Here is a 2,145-nt window from a genome sequence, read left to right as displayed (position 1 = left end):
TACGTATAAAATCCAAAATAAAGGCAGCGTCCTGTCAGCACACAGGAGGAACATAACCCAGAATCAGACACCCAAAGCCCAGCAGCAGAAACACAGCAGAGCAGAGCGGGTCGGTGCCGGGGAGGGGGCAGATGGAAGCAGAAGCCCCAAACCAAAGCAAAGAACCATTTTATCCAACAATTTTCATGGTGATTAAAACACATTTCAATGTGTCAGCAGCAGCTAAATGCCTAAAGCAAAACATGTATTGTGATAGATACACACACACACACACACACACACACACACACACACACACAGTACAGCTGCTCACCTTGCGGGGACTGTCTACATATGTTGAAGCTGTGGCGACACTTGCAGGGTCACTGACGGCTGTTGAGGGCTTTGCCTGCTGCTGCTCCTCCAGAGTCCTGATAGGAAGCAGAAAGAATGCAGTTAACCCTTAGGGCACTGCTTTAATATTACTCAAAATTGTATCACTCTACGCACAAAATGTGCCTTTCAAAATCAATTATACATTATATTTATTATACATTAGCATTGTTTTCTGCTTTCATTGAGTTCAATTTTAACCAACATCAGTCCTAATCATAAAAATCAAATAGTCATTCATTTTCAGAACTTCAACCACTTAAATGCCAGGTTGTTGTCATGATGCCACTATGTTTTTAGATGAAAAAAGAAGAATTATTATCAATATACTACATGCAAAGTTTTTTGTTGTTTTTTTTATTATCGCAGCCTGGGATATGTCAATGATTAGCAGCATCACTGATGGGATGCTGAGTGACAGTGCACCTGGTGGAAATAGCATGTTTTTTCTTCATATGCCAACTATATTAAAAAAAACGTGAGAAAAAAGTAAAAATGACAAATTCCAAGGCAAAAGCCCAGAATGACACCCAGATATAATTCAGTGTATGTTTTATGCTTTGATGGCTGCGGGATCAAAAATTGACGTTTCAATGGAGTATTTTTTGCACTCAATACTATGAATGTAACAAATTTGTTATCACGGTGTATTTTAGACTTATTGTAGGGGCTGAGCTGGAATTCCAAGATTAAACAAAAATACACAATCTTGCCAAAATATATTCCATATACATGAACACAGGAAAAATGATCAATAAATGAAGAATGAAAAGTGCCTAAAATGCACCAAACAGTCCCTGAGGGTTAAAGTGAGATTCATGGCTCAGACGCAAACAATATGCTGGCCTGCAGTCCCTGGAGACACCCACTTCTGGTTCTGCTCCATCTCCAGTAAGGCTGATAAAGCTGATGTGCCTTTCTTTCCCTGTGGGGGCACCACGGGCTCAGTGGGATACGGAGGGAGAGGACTGGTAACCTGCAGTCCCTTCATTGGTGTGCCCTTCTGCTACGTGAAAAAAAAACAGTGTCCATTTAATGGCAGTAAATACAGATGTCAACAGAGCAAATGTTAAGAGATGTTGGTACATATGTTGCAAAATATCTTCTGTTTGTATGTAATTTTATATATTTTATCATTAGGTTGTTATTAGTGTTGCATTCAAATGTTAATGTTGAAGGTGATCAAAGTGGCCCAATTTTTTTTTACTACAATGCAACATATTTTAATGTGCAAAGTAACTACTGCTAGATTCATGTTGTGGAGTAAACTAACAATATTTCTATCTGCTGTTTAAAAGTAGTGGAGTAGACATATGAAGTAGCAAAAATTAAAAAATCAAAAAAGCAAGAGAGAGGTCAAAAAATGCAAAGCACAACTTCAAGATGAAGTTGTCAAAAATTGAAAAAAATGATTTCACTATGAGTGTTAGGTTCATAAAATATGAAAATATGTGTAGCCTGAAATAAAGCTGTGACATCTACAGGAAACTGTAAGGAAATATTTTATGTAAAAACATGTAGTGTAAATTAAGAGCCTCACTCTGATGATCCTGTCAGAGCGATGGCGACGCCGGATGCGGTTGAGGCCTTCAAGGAAGCGGATGAAGCCATCCAGCAGGACCCAGTCCCCGCTACCACCCATCCCAGCACCTGCTCCCTCCCCGTACACGTCCCAGTGCCCCTCCCCGTCTGCCACCCGCCGAGCTCCTCCAGCCGGCAGCAGCAGGAAGCGAGTCCTCCAGAACTTCAGAGAGTCGATCAAACTGTGGAGGA

The 2,145-nt window shown here is 40.6% G+C and overlaps 1 protein-coding gene across 1 annotated transcript; it reads right to left on the bottom strand.

Annotated features, from left to right (window-relative positions):
* Positions 1-313: 313 nt before the first annotated feature.
* LOC121965945 (GATOR complex protein DEPDC5-like) lies at positions 314-2,130 on the bottom strand (the record flags this gene model as incomplete). Its single annotated transcript, XM_042516052.1, has 3 exons — positions 1,913-2,130; positions 1,242-1,378; positions 314-410 (listed from the first exon to the last, which is right to left on the bottom strand). Coding segments are annotated over exons 1-3 (336 nt in total), but the record flags the coding sequence as incomplete, so codon positions are not given.
* Between the last annotated feature and the right edge of the window lie 15 nt (positions 2,131-2,145).

The sequence above is a fragment of the Plectropomus leopardus genome, unplaced genomic scaffold (assembly GCF_008729295.1).
Source record: "Plectropomus leopardus isolate mb unplaced genomic scaffold, YSFRI_Pleo_2.0 unplaced_scaffold22471, whole genome shotgun sequence".
NCBI lineage: Eukaryota > Metazoa > Chordata > Actinopteri > Perciformes > Serranidae > Plectropomus > Plectropomus leopardus.
This window is presented reverse-complemented; position numbering and strand designations above follow the sequence as displayed.